Below are 21994 nucleotides of genomic sequence, written 5' to 3'. Positions count from 1 at the left end.
TACAATTCACACTTTTTAAATATTCCAGAAAGCATAGTAATAATCCAATAATTATTAAATAGTTTCAATCACGTAATTCGACGAAATAATTAATTTCCAGATGATCCTGTTTAAAAAATATTTATTTTCCTCGACAGAAACACGTTCTCCCGAGAAACTTTTGAATTCCAATTCACCAACCACAACACAAGAAGCGATATTTATACCCGTTCCTTTCATCATTATTACACCGTAAATCAGCCAGGGAAATCATTTCATCCTCGGTGTAAATTAACTCGTCATAAATTAAAAGTAAGAGAGGTTTAACACGTTTCCATCGATTCGATTCTTCTCCACAACCAACCATTCTTCGCAAAATCGAATTCGTTCGGCAATATCGATCCGATCCGGGTCGTAATTATCCTCAATGGATTATTCGACGACGATTTTATTTCCAATCCAGTTCATCGATCGACCAAGAGTCGAGGGGGAAGCGGTGGGTTGAGGGATTCCAATTACGTAAAAGCACGAGATTCCAGGGCGTCGATGAACGATCACGAGGGCGCGATTCCGATCGCGAGCAACGAGGTAAACGGTATGACGACAGAACTAGAACTTCTGGACTCGTTGTATATCCGGTATTATAAACTTGTCGCGGCCGAGCAATTTATGCAACTTTGCCCTTTGTCTCGGATTCCGGTTGATTTTCTTTCAGATGACAGAGGTTTTGGGCTTCTTCGTTTCTTGTATTCGAATCGTGAGTTGGACGTTGCGCAATATCTGGCGCCAAGTTCTACTTGGTCGAAAATACGAGATCACGTAGTTGAAATATGTACGTATGCATGGAAACTGAAGAAATATTATATTTCCTGTTTCCAGAAACACGTAATTTAAAAACCTTCGAATTATTTCAATTTTTATTTTTATTTTTATTTCGTTACATATGAGTTTGGTGGGTTGAATTTTCTTCTATCTTTGAAAATGCGTTAATAAATTATGTTTATTTAGAGTAACATAAATCTTTGGGGAAACGTTTCGTTTTCGATAATGATGAATAATACGTCATAAATCGTAGGGTTAACGATACGGAAGCTGAATCCAATACGAGAGAACGGTAGAAAGAAATTTATGCAAAACGTTTATTCTACCGAGTTACAGTCCATTTTCTTACAACAGTATGATTTCTCTCCTGTTGAAAATTTTCGATATTCCATTGAAATTATTTCCAATTATTTCCACAAGATGTTACCACAACGCATTCAAATATAAATTTATTGTATATCACGTATAAATAATTTCGAAATAACTTTCAACATTATTCATCAAACTTTTTTTTTTCTTCGTCAAAACGATTAATTCTCATCCAATAATCTCAAAAGTGAAAATAACTAACTCCAAATACTCGCACAATACCGGTGCAATAAATTCAAGCCTAACTCGGCAAGCAACATTTACAATTCGATTCGATTTATCCATCCGCAAAAAAAAAAAAAACACTTCCACGTATTTTCTCAAACTTGGCAATTCATCGAGTAAGAAAGCTCTCCTCCCCCTCCCCAAGATAATATCGGATCACGTACGCACGTATAAGAACAATTTTCGTTCCGGTGCTTAGGAGTGCTGCCGTTTCAGGTCATAGTTGATTCCAAGTCGATATAATCGGCGACTTTCTCCGGCCCGTGTTTAGTAAAGTCTTATAAAGCGGAGCCGTGGCGAGGCTTGTCCGATCTGACGCGATAAACCTGCCTGAAAACCTATTGTTGTATCCCAGTTCTTGTCCCCCTTCTCCCCGGCTAAATTATCCAAATGCATTCGAATACCGTTCCACGCCGGCTAACAGTAAACCGCCCCTTCATTTTTCCGGATATATCCACAGAGAGCAAGACAAATTTCTCGTTAGCCTGGCCCGCGATGATAAATTTCTCGATGCCCTCGCAGAGACAGTGAAACGAACGGCTGAACAACATCCGATCCTTGTTTTCTTCTCGGTTCGATCGTGGATCTTGGATCTTGTCTTTAATAATATTGTTATTATTATTATGCGTCCTAAAAACAGTAGATAAATCATTATATTCCAATTTATACGTGAAAATATTAATACAGATATACAGAGTATATAAAGTAATATAATTTGTTATTTTGTATCTTTTAGTAATAGAGATGCAGTTTAAAAATATCAAGGCGAATCATGTATATCATATCAGTTGTTTAAAATATTTTTTCCAGTCGATATCGGATTTTATATATTTGATGTCGTGATAGAAGTAAATTTGCTTGTAAAATGATGGAATATTTTTTTTTAAAAAACAATCTATCGTTTTGTTTTGTAAATCTCTGAATTCCTATTTGGTCGTAGGTAAATAACAAGTGAAAATTTCTGTAAGTAGAAAGTAGTAAGAAACGTCATATGTAGCCATTAATTTGAATATTGATATAAATTTAATTTGACGTGGAAACGGTGTTGAAATAAAGCTTTATCGAATTTTTCTAAATATAAATTGTCTACTTTCTATGATTACGAGAAATAGAATTTAATAAATATCAAAAATCGTGCGAGAAATTGGAATATTATTAAATAGATTATCGTTAAATCACATACTGGTGTTAATATAGAATTATACCGGTATATATTTTTCCAGCTTTTAATTCAGATTTTTTTTTTATTTTCGAATAAATCTCGTGAAATGCAAGGAAACAGACAATTTAAGTATGCCGGTCAACGCACGTTTGCTAACAAATAAAAAGTGAAGAAACAATGCAAAGACGATTGTGGTGACAAACAACATTATTCAAAGTCCTTCTTTCTACTATTGCTAATAATTGCAACCTTTTCTCAAATTCTGTGTCACACGTTGCACCGTCAATCAACTTTTCCGCAAGGGCGTGCTTTCACTCGTCTTTCACATTGCATACAAACTAAATAGATCTTCTAAGATGTAATTAAGGTTACCTTTCGAACCTTCCGAACGAAAAGTAATTTCCACGAGGAGTATATGATTTATAGATTCGTTCGAACGTATCCATTTGTTTCCAATTTTTCGCATCAAAAATCAGATGACCAATGATACTCGCATTATTTTTCCTAACAATCTTTTTCCTATCAAGATAAATACGAGATATTTATCAAGATTTATGACTATCAAAGAATAAATTACGTAATTTTCCTGTCCATTCTTAACCCAATTACAAAGAGTTTTATTTTATTTTATTTCTGTGTATTATACGTGAATTAATTTACACTCGAACCGACAAAAACAAATATTCTTAAGAAATATACAAGTTATCTCGTTGCAGTGGATGAATCTATACAGGTGAACAATAAAAGAAATTATAACATAAGCCCTCCTATATGATCTTTTCAATTTAATTACAATGAATTTTACAAGTTGAGACAATATAATTAATACGATAATTAAATGTACAAAACAGCCAATATTTCGCGAAGATATCGAACGAGAGAACAAACGCGCTATCGATAAAGAAACTTTACAACTTAAAAACGAGGTTGAATAAAATTTTCCTCTTTTTTCGCGTGCAAAATTCATCCACCGAAGTGGATTCCCCCGCCGCGTTTACAGGACGATCCTGTAAACTAATTCGCAACACCGATCAATCATCGAATAATAACAAGAATAAAATAAATAAAAGCCAATTCAACATCATCATCTCCGCCTCTCACTTTCGCACGAATTACCTTTTTTCCCCCCTCCCCCCGTGTCACGCCGACTCAGCAGATTTTCGTTGCATTCACAGCAAAACGGTGCAAAACCGTTTAATCACCGGTCAAGTCGATTCTTTCGTTCACACACAGGGGGGACAATAAGAGAGAGTTTTTCTTTTCTTTTACTCGGTCGCGCGCACGGGAGAAAGGCGAGGCGATTTTATCTTTGCGCCTGGTACATAACCAAACGATATATCCAGCTCTCAGAGATCGATTTGCATAAGCTTCCACGGTGAACTAGGAAAAGGCGCGCGCTTAATTAACGTGTCCCACTCCGTGGTACGGGTGCAGATTTATACGAGATCGTAACCGCACGATCCGAGGAGTCATCATCTCGTTAAGCAACTTTAAAGGATTCCCAGCCGTTTCGAAAAACCGCGCGCAATGCGGAAGTCGGCGCGCGACAACGGTTCCCGGTTCCCGGCGTACCGCTAAATTTCGTTAAAAAAATCCTATGTCCGACATTCATACGCTCCATCGCTCGATCGCTTGCATTCCTCCAAGATTAACTCGGAGGAGGAGGAAGGGGACCAACTTTTTCTGATTACCAAGAAAGACACGGGACAATTGCCTTTCGAACTGAATCGACTAGGGATGTCCACATTTTCGACAGAATCCTCATCGATCAAAGTGTTTGCGATTATTTTTCTATTAAAAGGTTTAAAAGTTTTCATTCGCGAATTTAAACCTCGAAATCTTGACGACACAAGATACAATTTTTTCAACAATCGAGGTAGAAAATTTCAAACAATCTTGTTATTTATGATACGTGGAAGCATCTCTAATAAAAATAAGATGGCTCACTTTTCGTAAAGAAAGTTAAACATCATCACGTATGGAGAATCGTAGTGGCCCAAGAAGTTTGTAATTATTTTATTGAAATAACCGGCTGATTTAAAGCATAATTTCATTTTTGATTTTATGATTCTCGATCCAGCATATATACATATATATATATATATATATATATATATATATATATATATGGAAAACAAGTAGCGCGTCGTATATACGACATTTAACGCGTAATGGATACCTCATCTTCCTTCTGCATCGTACCTGCAACTCGTATCGCATCCTTCCGCCTTAGTGAAGTTATTATCACTCGTGATTACAAGTTAAGCCTCCCCTTCGATTCGCGTTCGTGTTTTGCGTTAAGGTTAATCTCGTAAGGAAACGTAGTTGCATGCACAGATTCCATCCGTGTATCATCGCTCGAGAGCCGAAAAATAAAGGGAAAAACGGTCCCTCGTTTACAATTACGGATCGTCTCTCGGCCGCAGAAAGAGAGGGAGAGAGGGGTACGTTGAGGTAACACGCATTTTTCCATGCACGGTTAGAAAGGAATTAATTTGCAAGATAATGAGCGTGCCGATGTAGCTAGCACGCGTTCCCTGTACACCGGCCGGCCATTATCGATTCGAAAAACGCGCGAAAACGCGTTTCTATGAATCATCTCATCCGTATTCAAACGACCACGTTTCGCGAATCGAGGAGGAAGCCACTTAACGAAATTATCTCGCCCGATTAATTCATTTTCTTCTCCTTTGTCTCCTGAGAGCTTTGACTATTAAACCTGAATCTCCTTCTAAAGAAGAGGAGATAAGATTGGACGGGAATTGATTCAGAAAGACGAGCTTTGCGAATCGATCGAACGTTTAAATTGCGAGAGATTTTGAAGGGATAATTAGAGATCATAGAGAGGAGTCGCGTAACTTAATTTTCCGCGCGAGGAAACGATTTCACTTCCAAATGGAATCATTGAATCATCCCACGGAATCGTATATACCTCGTGCACACTTGGTTGCTATTTCTCAACGCGATCCGTGCACACCATTCCTTTATTTTTCAAGCTACATGCACCGATGTACCCACCTACTGTGGATCAAGGACGACGCACCGCACGCTCACCTGCATGCTTATACGGGATTTTAAAATGCAACGAAGATTTTGCACCTCGGTGTAACCAACTTTTATTGATCAAGCCCCAACCCTGAAACGTACTCGCGTGATGCAATGCGACCTTCGTCTTTATCTGGAAGTTTCAAGATTCAAGATACGGAAATTCAAAGTTTTGATGTTAGATCAGAGAAACGCAAAAATTTCAGGAAATAATACAATATATTTTCCTTTTATTTTCTAATATTAATATCTTTACTTTATTATTCAAATATTCGAAAACTCGCCCGTAAAGAATTTTTTTTACGAAATTTTAGTAAGTGAAAACAAAATTAATTATTTGATTGGAATGATGGAATGGTAGGAAATAGCAGTACGTCTGAAGACGGGAAGAAAAATCAGTCCGAAAAGACGAAGTGTTTTGCAAGGAAGTATCGAGGCCCCTTAACGGGATCCTCCCATTGGCCATCTACCATAAATTATACATTATATCGTATAAGAGGCGGCCCACGTGGCGGCGAATCGTAGAGTGCAACGATGCGCCTTTTTTTTTTTTGGCCGGTATAATAATTTATGTTCCTTCGTAACGCTCTCGATCCCCTCTCAATAAAAATATTTAATTACAATATGAGATTGCCTTTTTAATTTGCGCCGCGATATTTCAAATATCTTCGCTTGTTTGAACGCGATTAATCGGTTCTCGTTACGCTTATTAATCGCTGAAAACTCAATTACACCGTCAATGCATCAATTTTTCGATGTGTTTAAAAAAAGAAAAAGAGGAAAAAGGAGAAGAAAACTTATTTCTTTGGGAAATAAGTATACGCGTGGCGAATAATTTTTCTGGTTACCGTACAATTTATGAATATTATAAGGGGATATAAAAAGTTTAATTACGAGGTGAAATTTCGATCTTTAACGAACTTTATGCTTCCATGTAGATAATTTGTATCTTATCGACGCATCTGTCGGCTAATAAAGGAAGGTAATTGATTAAACTACCTATCAAGGTAGGATACAATGTTCAATCCTTGATTAATAAAAGGGATACCACCTTTAAGATCCATGCAAAGGAATTAATTCTGTTCGATGAGGTAAAGCGTGGGTGGATGCGTCGAATAGGAGGGCAACTGTAACTAATTACAAAAGATAATGGCAAAACCGATGGACAATGTCATTTTACGACACCGTGAAATTAACTTCCTTCTATCTCGAGAAAGAACTTCGAGTTAAACGTTTAAGATGATAATAAGTTGGAGCCAATGATCTTCAATTTATTCCGGTAAAATACGACGTAAAATACGGGATTGATCATTGTGAATCGTTGAACAATGTGGCATTGAATTTTACGTTTAATGTCAATGCGACTACTTACCACCTACGCGTGATCGACTTTGTCTATATATATATATATATGTAGATAATTTTATCTTCTTTTATCTTCTTGACATTGACTTTGATTGATAGTGCGATAATCGTTTAGGATAGGTTTATTAACTTGTTACTTTGTTGAAAATTTTTAATACGATATTGAATCGTTTCTTTTCTTTTTATCGATGCATAATAATTTTCAAAAACCATGTTTTATTTTATATGCAACAGCATTTATACAGAGAAAGAGTTTTTTTTCCTTTCCATTGAATATTCAACGATAGTGTATAATTCTTTATAAAATTATTATTATCAAGCGTTAATTTGTTGAATCGATGGCTTGCAAGCATTGATTAATTTTTATATCAATTTTTCAAGAAAGTAAGTGTCTTTCTCGAGCAATTATCGAATGAATCGTAATATAATGCAAGTTCATAGAACGTGATCGCATTTCACACACACAATTTTCTCCTTATTAAATTGAAACAACGATGGAATTTTATCGTCGTAATTATTAATTCCATTGTTCAAACACGACGTTATATTCTTCTTGTTTATCGTCGTGGATATCCGCGAATCTATAATATTTCCTTGTCAATTTTATCCACTCTTTCGTTAAGTTTAATTTAATCCAATATTCAAATTACAATGAAATACCTTGGGAGGATTTTCGTGTCACGCAATTATGCACTTTTCTAAACCATTCGTCGTGCAATTTCTCCCGAAACTTCGGAGTGGTGAACGTGTATAACAACGGGTTAACCGCACTATTCACGGGTAATATAAAAATTATCACCCATGCGTGAAGATCGGCTGTAACAAAATGTAATATTCCATTAAATTATTTTTGAACTCGAGCATCCATTTCTTTTCTTCTTTTCTTTTTTTAAATCAAACGTGCAATTTAACTCTGCGCGCTGCAAATCGAATTATCAGCTATCGATTAATTCATTCATGCTTGGACGATGCAATTTTAAAATAGTTCACCTGGAATGGGATACTTCAACAAAGCTCTAATCTTCAGAACGATGATCGGTGCCCAGCAGGCTGCATCCGTTAAAACGATGAGAAAAAATCGCAAGGCGAATTCAGAATCGCCGACAGACAAGGAACAGGCGTGTCTCGTTTTCCAAATGCTCAGGAACATACCGAAATAAGCGAAACCGATCGTGATCAGCCTGTAATCGCCAACTAACATTAATATCTGCTTTTCCTTCGTTTCGAAACGAAGAAACATTTATTAAATCAACTATTTCTGATTTCTATAGTTTTTTCTTTTAAATGGCCACTGCTTACCCCATAAGATTTATTCCTAGAAAGATGAAGGCCGAATATTCCCATCCGATTAGGAATGGATCGTCGATGTGAAGAGGGAAGCACATTCCGTTCACTCCGTAAAATCTCGTGCTACTTCGCCAGATGATCACTTTCAAATGAATTACAATTAGTTTGGAAACGTGTTATTATCTCTCTGGATTGAATTGTTAAATGGAATAAAATAATTCGATTGTACTCGTGCTTCGAGATACGTTGAAACGAATGAAGAGAGATTTGTGAATTTTTTTCGAATGAAGGAATTTGATTCCTCTCCTTTAGGAAGGAGTAAGTAAATTACTGTAAAAAATATAATATAAAATAAAAAAAATAAAAATTCACAATTCTGTCGATTGTAAAATCTGATAATCGACCGTAAAAAATTTAATGTAAAATATAAAAAATAAAAATTTACAATTCGTCGTTAAATTTTAAATTATTAGAAAGCAAATTATTCATTATTTTGAATTTCAATAGTACTCATTATTTAAAATCATTAAATTTTACTCTCTTCTATACAATTAGAATACAATCAACGTGACATGTAATTGATTCACAAAATAACGAAACAAGCACATCGTCTGGTTCGCATTATTACAACCATTTAACAAGCAGCCCGATATCTTGATAGGTTAGATATTATCACCGATCAAGATTCTCGAACAGATAAGAAAGGTGAAAATGAACCTGGCGCGAGGGCGAGTGTAATTCCTATGATCCAAATGATGATCACCGATGTAGATGCTGTCTGGGGTGTCATGATACGGTGACCTTTCAGTGGTGCCGCGATTAGCACGTATCGTTCCATAGACATGAACGACAGGATCAATACAGAAACCTTGATAAATCGATTTCATTTCAATAAATTAACATTCGATTACTTTACAAACACTCGAATATTTAATAGATATTAAAATAAAAGAATCTGTACAGCTCGGTGTGAATGATATTTCAATCTTTTAAATTATAGAAAAGTGTGCAAAGAAAATTGCGAATAAGTTTTCAATAAAATATAGTCAAAAGATTTGATATTGATAATATATTCTGTCCGTCTTTCTGAGCAATTGTCGAGATTCAAACATGAAATTTGGGAATAGTTGACGAATTCGCAATTTATTCGAAATACCTCTAAAGACGTCATTGCCAAAATTCCTAAGAATGTGCAAAACCAGGAGGACATCCACATGCTGGCAGTTTGGTAGTAATTATCGCGGAATATTATGTCCGCAAGAGCGACTATGAATAGATACAATCCCATCAACATATCGGAGACTGTAAAAAGATTATACGATTCCTTGCATGATTTACGATGCATAATATTGAGATAGATCGTGTCATTTTTTACAACATTAACAACAAACGAGATCGATTTTTTTTTTTAAATAAAGTTTCAAATAAATATATTTTATAACACGATATATCGAAAACATTAGCGTAACTTTTTTAAATATTATTATAAAATAGAGATAATGATATTTGTTAGTCATAAGATTAACTACTCCACTCTTAATTTCATAAATTCAGTTAAATAAATTACGTTAAATATAAATAATATTTCAAATATAATTTACCTGCTAAATTCCGAATAATGATAGTTAATACACGGTTCTCGTCTTTGGCCGTGAATCTTCCCCATAATACAAGCACATTGCCCACACAGGTGACACCAGAAATTATCCATACTGCTGCTCGTAGCAAAGTTTTATCGAGCAAGTGAGATAACGACGATACGCCTGTGTAGAATATTGCCAATCGAATATGAATCCATTATTTGCATTTTAATATTTTTTTCTTTTTTTCTTTTTCCAACGAGTCAAAAGTTTAATAACAAGTTTAATCGGAATATTACCCCTACAATTATTATTAGTTATTATATTAATAACTGGTAGATATTTTACAAGCGTGATTAAAATCATTAAATAATGTTATAGTAGCTGTAATTTCGTGAGAAATGTATTTAATGGCCTAATAGTAGCCTCATAACCCATTAACGTCAGATTATTTTATGCGAGGGTTGTTCGTGATTAAAGCCGCATAGGTAAGTTAATAGGACGTAGTAAATCACGATTATTTATAAGGATGAACCGAAAGAACACGTTTATACCGAGTTATTATTATCGAGTTATAAAGTCTAAATTAATTTTAGTTTAATATCTTATAATCGAATAATACGAAAGAAATTAAATTCGTATCATTTTTTTTTTTTTTTAAACTCTTACCATCGCTGGTGGGTCGACATCGTTTCACGTTGGGTGTATACGTCGCACAATAATGAAACTTCTTGAAGTATCTGTAAAATGATATTCGCCAAATTCCATTTACGTACGAAATAAACTTGTCCCACGTTTACACAGATAGAATCTACTTACACGAAGTCCAACAGCTTGAACACGTCGAACGTATTTTTCTCCAACGAATCCAAATTTATACCCTCCAAGTCTCTGATAATAAGAATCGGGCGCAAAATCACTCGATTAAAAGAAAAAAAAAAATTTCCACGAATCGCAAATACGATAATAAACGTAACCGTAAAATATAGAAATTTAGAATAGAAACTTACAGAGAGCGAAGTCTCGTCAACGGGCTCAAAACGGTTATCGGTAAATTATGTAAATGATTATAACCTAATTGTCTGTAATGAATAACAATTTTAAAAATTATTCGATGTACACCAGGCGCAGGTTTATAATAATCCCCGTTTAAACGGGCTTTAATTCTATCATAAAATTTGCTAAAACGACACGGCAAAACTCGTATCGGCCTTATTTTCCGCACGTACGTGCCGGTACAATAAATAAAAGTTTTAACGCCGGCATACGTGACGTTCCTCTCGTTTGCTTTTCTAACGCCGTGTGTACGACGGTAAATATCAGGTAAACATGTTGCAAGCACGCGCGTAGCTTAAGACGTGTAGCGTTACAATTTATGTGGATACCGGTGCCTCGTATACTTACAGGCTCGTCAGATTTTTTAACGGTTGGAATACATTGAGCGGGAGGGTCGTTATTTCGTTGAACGCCAAATTACTGAAAGGGAAAAAAAATCCGTTTTGCACACGACACACGGATGATGTACGACGGACATAACTTCGTTACACTGCCATAAGGAGCGTACGCAAATTGATGTAACGCGAGGAACTTACAGTTCGACCAGCTGCTCCAAATTTTGAAACGTGTCCTCCTCGATCCCCTTTATCTTGTTGCTTTGCATACTTCTGGTTCAGTGGTTCATAAATAACAACGGTTGAAAAAAAAAGAATAACTTTAACTCCCTCTTAGAGGAATTTATCCGCGATACTTCTTTGCGGGAAGAAATTTAAAGTTTAACGAGCGTTAAGACGTGGTAAATTAGAATAGAACTTTGGAAGAATAGTCCGTGATAATAATAATTGTAATAATTGTGAGATACGTTGTTTTTTTTTGAGGGATCTTAATCTTTCCATATTTCTTTTATTTACTTACGTACGTACAGGGATTTTAACGAGGGACATCCAGCGAACAGAGGAATCGATTCGAAATTATTTTCATCCAAGAATCTGAAATTTGAATTCTTATGTAAATCGGTTTTAATTTGAAAAAAAAAAAAAAAGGAAGAAAGAATCGAACTTACATCTCGCTAAGCGTTGGCAATTCCGACAACCGCAATCCTTTCGAAGTCAATTGATTTTCGTTCAAATTTCTATAATAACGATATAAGACGAATTCTAGAAGATTGCGAATAATTAATATAATATTACATTTTAATTATCTTACATAAGTTTCAAATAAACGCTTCCTTTGAAGTCTGAGAAATCTGCCACAATGAGTCGATTCTTATTGGCCTTCAAAGATTCCAATTTAGTCAAACCGGTAAAATGTCCAGGGAGAAATTCACTAATTTCGTTATTATCCAAAGCTCTGTTCAATCGAAAATTTATGCGAGTTCGTCATTTTATATGAGAATTAAAATTACATTCCATGTACTCACAGCCAGAACAATTTGGTTAAATTGGCGAAAGCTCCTTTCTCTAGCTCACGTATATTACTGTCATCAAGATACCTAAAAAGTAACATTAATATTACATTTTTCAATATTCAAAATTGGTTTAATAAAATTCGAGTTAAGCTAAAAAGCTTACAGTATACGAATCTCGGAATATTGCGCGAAAACACCCGCTGAGACATGTTCAATCGAGCTATCGTACAAAGTTCTAAAAGAAATCATCGAAGATAAAGAAACGTAATCTATGAACGTTATAAAAATTAAAAAAATTACACTTCGGGAAGGAATTTCCCTGTTCGTAACATTTAAAATTTCTTACATGGAAGTAGTTTGAGAAGATAAGTTTCGTGGAATTTCCGAATATCCTTGACACGTTGCACGGCACATCACGTACTTACAACCGACAGGAACGTCGGTGGCATCTAGCAGAAAGGAGAAAAATACGTAAATTGACAATTCTTATCTCGTCCATTGCGTATCTCTCTTTATATCGTAGCATTTTTATTTCCGTTACACGATATTGTATTCCGTTCCCCGATAAATTATGGATATTGCTTTACCACAAACGAACTCCTTCACAGCTTTGGAATCTCTGTCACTGCCAAACCAGTCCAATACACCGTGATAATCATCTGCATACAAAGTAAACTTTTTATATTTGCTCCAACAAAAAGGGAGGGGGAAGGTTTGCATTTATACAGTGTAAAGAAGAAGATGCGCGGCGTATAAAAATGTCATAACATCGTAACTAAATTTTAAATTTAATTTGTTTCTTGACCGAGAAAGAGGTGGTTTTGATACTCTTGATACCCAATACAAAAGTGTCACGTGCAAATAATAAAATGCCCAAACTATTATTTTTTTGTAATTCTTTTTTTTTTTTTTTTTTTTTTTTTTGCGTGAAAAATAAATATGAATGAACCGACAGCAATTCTGCTCGTCATCTCCGTATGGACATTGGATTTCTTGGTTGCACCAATTTTTCTGGGGCAGACATATGGTGGTGTTCTGACAAAGGAACGTTCCCATTGGACAAGTATCTGAAATCAGAAAAATTAGAGTTAGATATATGCATTTCCAACGATTGTTTGCAAGCATAAAGATTCAATGAAATAGAATAGAATAGATTTAAATCGATTTCTAGCTTCCAAATGAAAAATGAATGTGTTATTTGTTTAAGCAATTGACCAAATTTTTTTTTTTGTATTAACTCCATTTTATTCCTTAATCGCTACGAAAAAGAAATAATCTTATATATATATATAATAATTGAAATGTAATTTTAAAATCTCAGGAATATATAAACAAATAAAACATTTTGATAATTTTAAATCACACAGATAATAAATAATTTCTTAATAATCGTTAAATATTTCATCTCTACCGAGATATCAAAAATCAAATTACTTTTTTATTAATAAAGATCGCATACCTTGGCTGAAATAATACATCAACCCCGACAAAAGGCACGTGGTCGCGATCAGGAACGCGCCTATCGTACCGATATATTTGTACCTCATCTCGAAACTCGAACTCCTCCCTCCTTTAAAAGCGTTCTAACGCCCCTGTGCTCCACGAGCTTCCGTGTCTCCCCTCGCATGAACAACGTTCCCCACGTGCACACGGTGCAACGACTGCATGACACTGGTTGCATTCGCTAGCTCGGTCGCAAGCTCCGGCCACCACGCACACGCGCTCTTCATCGTCCTCGAATCGGAAAGGATTTCTTGTCCGTCCTTTGCGCCTCTATTACTCCAAATTACGTGCATCGATTTACCTTAGCGATCTATCTCTAAATCGTGGCGTAGAGAAACAGTCTCTTGGAACGAAATGTTTAAATCGACGTAATCTTGAATCGACGAGTACTCTTCTCAAGTTTGTCTTGCTTGAAACAATCTTCTCGAGTGTAGATAATTATTGATGGAATCGATAGATGGTTGATTGATGGAAAATGGTGATGAGGTTGTTAAGCAATATTTAAGAAATTAGACAAAATTTGAAGGGATATTATCCAGTTTTTATTTTTCAACCTGATAAATTGAAATATTAGAGATGGAAGTCACAGTTTGAAGCAATACGAATCGAATACGCGTTTTCGATCAAACGAAAGGAAAGGAAAGTGATGCAAGAAAATAATTGTTTTCCGATCGTGCAAAATAAAAATTGTTAAATGTGTAGTGCAGGAAGTAATAATTGCTCAATTACGTGTCCGCTCACGGAAAGTTCACTCACGATCGTCGCACCAAGCGAAACTCTATAACGTATGCAGATAAGTCTCTGACAAAGTTGCAGTCACGATTCGAGCAATTCGCGCCAATGGCGTGACTCGCCTCGAAACAATACCGATCGAGGAATGTGTAATTACCCATTAATGGAGAACTAGTATCGATCGAACGAACTGTCACGATTCCAACCGACCAGAATTTCTGATTTTCCAATGAAAATTGCATATCCTCCAATTTCCTGCACTTACGAGTAATCCAACTTTTTACAAACGGAGACCAATTTTCATTGGAAAAATTAGAAATTCTGGTAATAAGTTGGAATTTTACGATACGTACATAATCGAGCAAATCCAAGATAAATATTTAACGAGATCGATACGAAAGAAATTACGCCTTTTTCTTCCACTATTACAACCGTCTTATAGAAGACTGTAGAGCAAAAAGTTATCCTTATAACATGTTCTCTTCTACCATTCTCGAAGATGAAAACCAAATTAAAGTTGACACGAAGAGAAGTTTAATTTTATCGCGGCAAGATTTTTTCGAAACATTCGAAAATCTATAAATTGCAATACTCGATACTTTCATTAATATATATATATATAAAATAAAAACGTTAACGTCTACGACTCGCGATACCGTGTCAGAGTTGTCGCGTCCTCGACGATGAGGAGGCCGATATCGTCGTACGTAGAACTGTTCTACGACAAGAACGTGATTTCGTGGAGCAAACGTTTGTTGGGCTTATCCGGCCTCTGGCCAGATAATCGCAACGACGTTCGATTCTTTCTCTACATTACGTACGTCGTGATCTTCACTTGGCTGGAGATCGTGACGCTGGTCCAGAATATACACGACCTTGAGAAGACATTGAAAAATATCACGCTATCGTTCCCAACCATCTTGATAGTGCTGAAGGCCGTGATGTTCCGGATGAATATGCATCTCGTCCTACCGTTGCTGACGGTCGTCAAGAGGGACGTGAACGAGGGCCTGTATCGTTCGGCGGAGGAAAGGCGGACGGTCGTCTGGTATAACGTGGCCGCCACTTTATTTTCCACCTCGTCGGCCTTGTCTTTATTCTTCGTGCCCACGTTGTTTTACGCCAAGCCAATCATCGGCTGTCTTTTATCGAGTAAGTTCGATCGCCCGATTTCTTTCCGTCCCGATTTTTTGGAAAATAAAGTATATTTATTTATAACTTCATCGATGATGTTTCTTCGATATTCTTCGTCGGGAAGAATTCGCGCGTATCTTTTTTAAATTCTAAAAATTAACACACTCTCCGTACATTTACTTCGAAAGATATATATATTCATTATCGATGACGACGATCCACTTATCAAATTTTTACAATCACAAAGAGATATTTGATATTGCAAAAATTAACAATCAGGAGAATTTCAACATCAAGAACTTAATTTTATACCCGTGTATCGAGAATGACGTTTCATTAAAAGTCGAAAGAACGTCTTCGGATCCGGTCTTCGTTGCGAAAAGAGTGGTAAAAATGGCGGTTTTATTAAAGCAGCGGGCATTATCGACGCGTCACGGATAGTCGGGTAAGATAAATCAAGATTTTAATGCGGACTTTATCGCTCGAATCCAGGAAACGCACTCGATATCTGTATCCATATGATCGCGCTTACAGTTACCTAACGTGTGCAGGTTTATGGTGTTTCGTGGCGAGACAGTTACTTCCTTCATGGATACACAAAACGGTTACGTTTTACGAGGTTGTCACAGTTCGACGAGGATTTTGCACGACGACCACCGGCAGTGTTCAGTTTCCCTTTTTCCCAACAGTCGGGCAAACGCGAATTTATGTACTCGATGGGCTTCCACGTTCTTCCCTCTCTTCGTTTTCGATAAGTGGCCTAAGTAGCGGAGAGTGGATAGCCGGATTTTTAGCTTTTCCGATTTTTCTTTTCTTCGTTTTTTTTTTTTGAGATGGAGTGGAGCGAAAAGTTTCAGTTTTATTATTATCGCGTTCTTCGTTGTAACGTGGAAATCTTCGAAATTTTTTTAATCTGACTGACTTCCATCAAAATGTAACGTTAATTATTTTATTTCTTTTTAATTGTGTGTAATTTACACGCGCTTGAAAAAAATTTATTATATAATTGTAATTTATATTAATACATCTTATCGATTCACAGAGTACAATAATTGTACCCTTCCTTTCGAATTACCCATGAAAGTGAATAACGTTTACGAAATAACGAAACTGCAAACGTACGCCTTGTTCTGCGTTTATTTGATACCAACGAGTACATTGTTAACGATCGGTGCAACCGGGGCGGATAGTCTTCTGGTGACATTAACGTTCCATCTTTGCAGTCAACTTTCAATTGTAGCATATCGCATGAGAAACGTCAATATCGAACCGAAGATGTATTTTCCGAAAATGAAGGCACTCGTTGAACGGCACACCGAACTTCTACGGTGAGTCGTTCGTTTAAAATAAATCTAAACTTTGATACTTGAACTTTGATGAAAATATTAGGATCGCATGATCACCCATTTGTTTAATTTAATTGTAGATTGGCGAATATTTTAGCGAACACGTTTAGTTCTCTCATGTTTGTACAAACATTAGGATTAATATTCTCACTGTGCATCGTGGTCTATCAATTACTTATGGTAATGTTGTAATTATTTAGATATAATAATTTTTGCACTTTATTAAAAGCACTTGATCCGTTGTGTTTCATTTTTTTTTTTTTAAATTCAACGAGGATCATGCAATTATAAATATTTTCTAGACAAGCGAATCGGGAGAAGATATGAATACGATACATTTTATAATCTACTCTTGTGCTGTTATATTGTTAGCATTCTGCTATTGTTTCTTGGGAGAGTGTCTCATTAACGAGGTAATTATCAAAAATCTTATAATTAGAGAGGAATATATTTTTGTTTATTTAAACTTTTTTTTTCAACTTACAATTTTTAAAATATAATAATTTAATTTAATTGATCGGGATTAACAAATTCTAAACTAGTTTTAAAATTAATTAGATATCCTGTTGAGTTGTTTATTATATTAATTACTCTTTGGATAAGTTATAATTTTCTAGGAACATTTTAATCGAAATGTGTCATGAATATTTATTAAAACACTTACACAATTTACACTTAGACAGTTTTAATAAAACTATAAATCGCTATTATTTTCAGAGTAGCGAAGTGCAAATGGCTTGTTACTTTACTAATTGGTACGATTTACCAGAGCAGTACACGCGGTCTTTAATATTTTGTATCGCTCGAGCGCAGAAACCGTTATACCTAACAGCTGGCAAGTTTTACGTGTTTTCTTTAGAAACTTTTGGCGTTGTAAGCTATTTTTCAATTATAAAACCATCATTGTCTAAATTCTTCTCTTACATTTGCCTAATTTATTTATAGATAGTAAAAGCATCAATGGCCTACCTCTCCGTTCTAAAAAGTATTATCTAAACGATTAAACACCAGATTAGCAGGTTCAATTTATCAAAATAAAAAATAAAAATAAAACCAAAAAAGTATTTGTTCCAATTAACTACGAGTAACGATTAAAACCTTGCAACTAAATCTTAGAAAAACTTAAATATTAAATCTAATAATTACTTTAAACGTATCAATCTTTCGTCGTACGATAAAAAATTAAAAATCTTCCCCCTTTAATCCTCGCATCTCTCTACTATTTTATATAAATTTTTTTTTTCTCCCCCCCTTTCGTACACATGCCATTACCGCTTTATTTCACGCCACGATAAATGATGCACGATTGACGATGATTAACCGAGGGATATAAGGTGTCGGGCCGGGAAAAGAAGAAACGTCAACGTCGACAAGGTGGAGTGGCTACAGAATCCGAAATGTCGAAATCAATATTCTTCCCGTTGGAAGGCCCACTTCCACGAACTTCCTCGTGGCCGGGCAACATCGCGCCGATATATCAGCTTCTCGGAATGTGTCATTCCACCTAATCGTCGCCGAGCAGCGGCTCGTGTTTGGCTGAAGGAATTAAAAGAAAAATTTATTTCGGTTTATTCAAGAAAGATACAGAATGTACAACTGCCGAGGGAGGATACAAATTATGCATATAACTCGTGCTTCACGGTAAATAATCGTCCCTATTGCCAGGTCGAAGCACATGGACCCTGCCGTCGTGCGTTATCTCTTTACAACGACCTCGATCCTACGAATGGAGTAACAGCTAACGTGCATACGGCCTTCACGATACACCGATCCCCTTTTTTTCTCGCGCCACACGGTCCACGGTTGCAGCGCGTGTGTACACTTTCAGTGGCAGGAACTTTCAGTAACAGTGGTGCATCCTCCCGTGCTCACCTCTCCAAAAGTCGAGAGAGAAAGAGAGAGAGAGAGAAAGAGAGAAAGAGAGAGAGAGAGGAGAGAGAGAGAGAGACACGGGATAGATTTCCAACTCGCACGCGGAAATAAGACAGAGACGGGAACGTTTTTGCACGCGTTTCAATTCTACAACGAGAGATACACGGTCGAGTATAAGAATCGATTCGAAAGGAATTGTTGCTTGCTGGTATGGAGCGAATTCTTAGCGATCGTGGCCGAATCGTGTGGGCTATAACGTTTTTTCGCACGATGAGTAACGAAAGCGATGATTATAAAAATATGAAAAAGAAAAGAAAATTAGGGGACAAGAATGGAAATACGGTGTATAATAAATGTTGTCAATCGATCGTCTTTTTTTTTTAACACTAGAACTACCTAAACGCTTTTTCCACTTTCGCGATTATTGAGAGATGTGCGAGAGATAATTTTCAACGGAAAAGGATATTACGATATAAATTTAATATTTAATATGTATACACGCAGGTAGTTGGAGGTAGTTCTAGTGATAAATATTCTGGTTGTAGCGATAATTGATAATTAATAATTTAATGTGTGTTCGTTTCCCAGCGGGGCGACCTTATATCGAGAAATCGGTTTCACCCTCTCCTCTCACGGCGGTCATTTTTCGTTTCTCAAAGTTGACACGTATCGACACAGAGGAAGGGGGCTTCTTCGTCGGTACCGAGAACCTAAAAGAATTTCGTCACGGTTACAACGATTCGTTCACGTGAGGGTCGTGTGATCATGGGTGTAGTACGTACGACTCTCGGTTGACTAAAAAATCGGATCCATACCATTTTTTTTTTTTTTGTTTTCCCCTCCCCGCACATTTTTATTTAGGAAGTCGGGGGCCGTGTCGGTGTATCGTGACAGCCTGTGTACGCTGTACAAGCACATAAACACATGGTAATGTATTCGATGCTGCTTTATTTTTTATCATCATTCTTTCTCTCTTTTTTTCCTCTTCATTCAGACAAAATTGACTCACACATTCATATGTTAAAACACACGCAACCTCGCAGATGCATTCGCAGTTTACCTCCACAATTATGTTCCATATAAAATCGTGCGTCTGTTTGTGCACGGGGTCCTCTTGTCAGTATATGAATATGCACTTTTTTTTTTTTTTAAGTTTTGTGTTACACCGTGATTACTCCGTGTGTTATTCGTGTCTTTTTTCTAACTCTGTGTGTATGTATCGTGTTAATATTGTGCTGTGTTGGTTATGTTTTCGTGGATTAATGGAAGCGAGTGTTCACTAAATGTCTCGTCCGTTTTGAAATTTTTTTTTTTTTATATTATATCGTGTTCGAGAGAAAGAGAGAGAAAAAGGGCGGAATATAAAGGGAGGGATAAAGAGACAGAGAGAAAGAGAGAGAGAAAGAGAGAAAGGATTATAATATAAAGGGGGAACGTCCGAGAAGGATTCTAGAGACGAATGGATCGATCGAGAAACCTTCAAAATTTTGGACTTTCCGCGCACTCTTATAAACACTCGTTCCTAGATAGTTAGATCCTTGCCTTCAGCAAAATTTTTTTTCGAATTTTTCATTTTTTTTTTATTTTTTTTTTAAATTTTTTTTTTTTCACTTGATTTTTTATTCGCTTTTTATTGTACAAGAGAAAGGTGTGTACGTGTGTATATGTGTGTGTATATGTGTGTTACGGGTGATGGTTCACCATTTCGCGTTTTTTCTTTATCTTTTTTTCGATTTGTTTTGTTCGTTTTTTTGGAGGGGATTTTTTTTTTCTTTTCTTTTAATTTGTTTTATATTAGGTGGCTCTCGAGAACGTCGCACCGATACACAAACGAACGACGCAATGTTCTCGAGAATGGATCGAGGACACATGAATGTGCTATAGACATGTCTGACGTTTCGGAACGAAAAGATACGTGAATGGAGTTCCGAGTGCACGATCTCATTCAGTTTCTTCTTCTTTTCTTTTTCTTCTCTAATTACGATTTTTTTATTTTCTTTCTTTTTTTTTCTTTTTTTTTTTAATTTTTTTTAATTTTATTTTATTTTATTTTTCTAAGTAACAAAAAAGCATGATACTTATTGTTACTGTATACGCACGAGGATAATATTGATGTTCACTGTTTATATTTTATCGATCTGCCTGATAGTATTGTGTAAAATTTCACGATACTATATATATATATTCATACGTCATTTCGATAGTGATTTTTTTTTTTTTTTTTTTCTCTTTGTTAGATAACATTGAAGTATTATATTATGTTATTCGCACATACGCTACTCCGGTATATCAGAAAATATAGTAATGAAAGATTATTATTCCGATATATCGGGAAATGAATCAAGAAATTAACAAATAAAGGAATAATGATTAATTTCAGGACTCATAAGACGTCATAAGATTAAAAAAAAAAAAAAAAATTGACAGTTAAACAGAAGATATTTGAAGAGGAAAGTTTGGATTATTTGGAAAATTTTCATCGAGTATAAACAGCGTTAAATTTTTAATTATTCCGTTGAATTCGTTGATACTGTGATTTAATTATAAAAAAATTCTTTCTTGAGCATTTTTATTGAGCATTACAAGCTGCTATTTTTAATTCTAATCGTATCGCGTTAGATGCTCGAAAAATTGTATCCAAACTTCGATCAAATAGTTTAGGAATTAGAATTAATAAATAAATAATGGAAAAATTACGATCAAAGACTTTGTTGGAAAAAATACGAGCAAAGCTTAGTGTCTTTTTTCGAGATGCTAATTTACACGCGTGTACACCTAGCTTCACGAAACGTATATTTTTTCGAATAAAATGTTTCTATATAATCGTAACTTTCCCTTTTTCGAACGTTTAAAGTTTTTAATTAGTTATCGCTATGATTAACTAAAAAAAAATCAGTCGAAAATTCCTAAAAATATTTATATTGCACTAATCTTCTTTGAGTCTGTTTTATTGAAAGAGAAAAAAGAAAGGAAGAGAATTTATAAAATCTACAAAATCTAAAATTCTTTTTTCTTTTTTTTTTTTTTCTGTTCCGTTGAAAGAAAACAAGAATATAATTATTTAATTTAATTTGTTCAAGAGAAAATAATTATGATTAAATATAGACTTTCATTCTAATTGAAGAATTAGGAACTGACACTTATTATACAGTTTATTGTGTTATTTATT

General features: G+C 35.4%; 2 protein-coding genes across 5 annotated transcripts; one reads left to right on the top strand and one right to left on the bottom strand.

Moving 5' to 3' along the window:
• Positions 1-7176: 7176 nt before the first annotated feature.
• On the bottom strand, positions 7177-14627 carry LOC122716833 (relaxin receptor 1). 4 transcript variants are annotated; one of them, XM_043940273.1, is made up of 21 exons: positions 13698-14627; positions 13192-13305; positions 12826-12897; positions 12585-12687; positions 12402-12473; positions 12251-12322; positions 12037-12180; positions 11894-11962; positions 11754-11819; positions 11427-11498; positions 11239-11310; positions 10845-10916; positions 10654-10725; positions 10504-10574; positions 9856-10017; positions 9411-9556; positions 8972-9122; positions 8267-8396; positions 7958-8148; positions 7628-7783; positions 7177-7548 (listed from the first exon to the last, which is right to left on the bottom strand). In XM_043940273.1, the coding sequence occupies exons 1-21, from the start codon at positions 13783-13785 to the stop codon at positions 7403-7405; spliced, it is 2241 nt and encodes a 746-aa protein (XP_043796208.1). In that variant the 5' UTR covers positions 13786-14627; the 3' UTR covers positions 7177-7402. The 4 variants fall into 4 exon arrangements, with proteins under 4 accessions (XP_043796208.1, XP_043796216.1, XP_043796233.1 ...); XM_043940281.1 differs by having other exon boundaries at positions 11427-11495; XM_043940298.1 differs by lacking the exon at positions 10845-10916.
• Positions 14628-15156: 529 nt separating this feature from the next.
• Positions 15157-18065, top strand: LOC122716855 (odorant receptor 9a-like). Its single transcript, XM_043940308.1, has 6 exons — positions 15157-15625; positions 16650-16935; positions 17034-17133; positions 17256-17366; positions 17671-17826; positions 17899-18065. The coding sequence occupies exons 1-6, from the start codon at positions 15157-15159 to the stop codon at positions 17947-17949; spliced, it is 1173 nt and encodes a 390-aa protein (XP_043796243.1). The 3' UTR covers positions 17950-18065.
• Positions 18066-21994: the final 3929 nt, after the last annotated feature.

Source organism: Apis laboriosa, unplaced genomic scaffold (genome assembly GCF_014066325.1).
Source record: "Apis laboriosa isolate Shangri-la unplaced genomic scaffold, ASM1406632v1 scaffold119_cov161, whole genome shotgun sequence".
NCBI classification, from domain to species: Eukaryota; Metazoa; Arthropoda; class Insecta; order Hymenoptera; family Apidae; genus Apis; species Apis laboriosa.
Note: the sequence above shows the minus strand (reverse complement) of the source record. Positions and strands in the feature narration are given on the sequence as shown.

Bases quoted from the DNA above. Each gene is read 5' to 3' on its own strand.
- LOC122716833 (XM_043940273.1), bottom strand. From the start codon at position 13,785: ATGAGGTACAAATATATCGGTACGATAGGCGCGTTCCTGATCGCGACC. The intron at 11,963-12,036 runs GTAAGATAATTA...TCGTTATTATAG, and splicing joins AGCGTTTATTTGAAACTTAT to AAATTTGAACGAAAATCAAT. The intron at 7,784-7,957 runs GTGAACTATTTT...ATTTTGTTACAG, and splicing joins GTTGAAGTATCCCATTCCAG to CCGATCTTCACGCATGGGTG.
- LOC122716855 (XM_043940308.1), top strand. From the start codon at position 15,157: ATGAGGAGGCCGATATCGTCGTACGTAGAACTGTTCTACGACAAGAAC. The intron at 16,936-17,033 runs GTGAGTCGTTCG...ATTTAATTGTAG, and splicing joins CGGCACACCGAACTTCTACG to ATTGGCGAATATTTTAGCGA. The intron at 17,134-17,255 runs GTAATGTTGTAA...AATATTTTCTAG, and splicing joins TGGTCTATCAATTACTTATG to ACAAGCGAATCGGGAGAAGA.